Genomic DNA, 2500 nt, shown 5'->3' on the forward strand with positions numbered 1-2500 from the left:
TTTTGCTTTAATGTATTTTGTTAATCCTTTTATGTTTACAAGACTTTTTATTTATCATAATTTATTGTAGACATTACCTTCTAACGTATTTCAGAGACGAGATAATATCATAAAAAAAAAAATACTTAAGATACTTATCATATATTTTTAAACCATTGGATGCTATTATTTCTAATGAGACCTTCGATAACACAAACAACATTTTTCCTTTAAAATTTCATAACTTCTTCCTTATTTTAAGTCGCAGGTAAACATCCACGATCGTTCCACAATAATCAAAGGTTTTCGCTAAAGACTAGTGGTATCATTAAAAATCTGTTGTTTATTCGATATTGCTAGTTGCCACACCACAGAGAGAAAATCGGCTATCAACATTTGCATACTTTATTTTATCTATTTATTCTTGTTTTATTATTTGTGTTTACTTATCTATTTATCTGTATATTTTAAGACGAGGCCGCCATGTTGAAATTGAAGGCGGCAGATACAAAATTTCCAAGTGTGATTTTCCTACACAAAATGCGTTGTTCCTTAAAACAGATATGGAGTTATTCCACATAGAAAACCTGATTTTTTTTTTCTTTTTTGTGTGTGAACCAAGTCAGTGAAAAGGGATTTATTTCTATTAACCGAACACCCAAGGTAAAAAAAAAAAAAGGCAAGCCAATCTTGTAGAAGCGACACTGAGAATTGACACAAATGACAGACTTTTTATACTGATACGACGGGGCAAGTGCCACACGCATTTTGATCCATAAAAAAACGGTCTAGCGCTCTGCCTTGAAGCACAGATAAAGCAAAGGGAGAGGGAGGATGGGGGGGGGGGGTTTACCGCTACTGCTTGTAGTCATTTCAACCTACATTTTTTTTTTTGTACCTATTGCTGTAATATCTGCTGTATCGTAGGTATAGCATGTTATCTTCCTGTATAATAACTTGTGCATGTGCTGTATATTATTATTATTATTATTATTATTTATTTATTTTTTTAAATTCTAGCTCTTTTACAATATGGATATAGGCCTATCTTCGCATTATTTTCGTATTTATGTTTTCCTTTCTTCTCTCTCTCTTCATTCCTTTTCTCTACTTGTATCATTTGTATCTTGATTTTATCCATTACCTTCCTCTTCCTCTCGTTCCTCTTGGTTTATTTCTTATCTCCCATCTTTATCAGTCTCCCATCACCCAGTTTAGCACTTCAGTTTATTAAGATATTTTCATGTCCTTCCCTGCCCCGTTTATTCTCACCCCCTCTCCTTACCCCTTTTCGCAACTTCTTTTCCTTCTCCTTCTGCTCCCTTCTTCCACTCTCAAACCCTTTCTCCCCCCCCCCCTTCCTCCTTCTTTGTCTATCTCCCCAACCCTTCTTCACTCCTTTTTCTTTCGCTTCTCCACTCTTCCCCTTCCACTTTTGCCTTCCTCTCCTTCCTCCCTTTCCTTCGCCCAAACTCTTTGATCTTTCTTTTCTCCCTCCTTTCCTTCCCCAATCTTTTCCTTCTCTTTCGTCTTCCTTCACTCACCCTTCCTTTATCCCAAGCCTCCTCCCTCCCCTCTTTTCCCCCTCAATTCCCATTCGCATTTTGTCCTCTCTTCCTCCCCAACCACTTTCCTCCCCCAGTCTCTCTCCTCCCTACCTCCCCTCCTCCCCCCAGCCCTCCTTTGCTCCGTCCCTCCCTCTTCCTTCCTTCCTCCTCCCTTCTTTCCTCCCTCCCTTCCTTCTCCCCTCCCTTCTTTCCCTCTTCCTTTCTTCCCCCTCCCTACCTCCCTCCCTCCCTTCCTCCTCCCTCCCTTCCTTCCTCCCTCCTTCCTTCTCTCCTCCCTCCCTTCCCCCTCCCTTTCTTCCTTCCTCCCTTCCTTCCTCCCTTCCTTCCTTCCCTCCTCCCTTCCTTTCTTTCCTCCCTTCCTTCCTCACCCCCTTCCCTCCTTTCACTCACCTTCCTACTCCCCCCCCCTCCCCTTCCAGTCAACGACCTCGAGAAACTAAAAAAAAAAAAAAAAACGAAAAAGTAAAAAAAGACAAAAACAAGAAAAGAAAGAAAGTAAGAAAGAAAAAAAAAAACTTAGCCTAACTTACCCCACTCTCCCTCCCCCTCGGCAGTTCGAGAAGGGACCCCACTTGTTCTCCGAAGAACACGGCCTGATTTTCCGGTCGTTCGTCTACCTGTTCAGCCAACTGCAGAGCCGGGAAGACCAGGAATTCACCCTCACTGCCTCGTACCTCGAGATCTACAACGAAAAGGTAAATAGCATGAAACGATGAACACATTAAGAAGAAAAAAAAATTTAATGATAATAATAATAATAATAATAATAATAATAATAGTAATAATAATAATGATAATAATGATAGTAATAAATAATAATAATAATGATAGTGATGATAATAATAATATTAATAATGATAATAATATTAATAATAATAATAGTAATAATAATAATAATGATAATAATAATAATAATAATAATAATAATAATAATCACAATAAATAAATAAATA

General features: G+C 38.2%; 1 protein-coding gene across 1 annotated transcript in view; it reads left to right on the forward strand.

Moving 5' to 3' along the window:
* The window catches only part of LOC119577669 (chromosome-associated kinesin KIF4A-like), a 96544-nt gene that overhangs the window by 59126 nt on the left and 34918 nt on the right, over positions 1 to 2500 (forward strand). Inside the window, exon 6 of the mRNA XM_037925228.1 lies at positions 2102 to 2242. Coding sequence (XP_037781156.1) covers positions 2102 to 2242 — 141 coding nt within the window. The remainder of the gene's footprint in view (positions 1 to 2101; positions 2243 to 2500) is intronic.

The sequence above is a fragment of the Penaeus monodon genome, chromosome 10 (genome assembly GCF_015228065.2).
Source record: "Penaeus monodon isolate SGIC_2016 chromosome 10, NSTDA_Pmon_1, whole genome shotgun sequence".
NCBI classification, from domain to species: Eukaryota; Metazoa; Arthropoda; class Malacostraca; order Decapoda; family Penaeidae; genus Penaeus; species Penaeus monodon.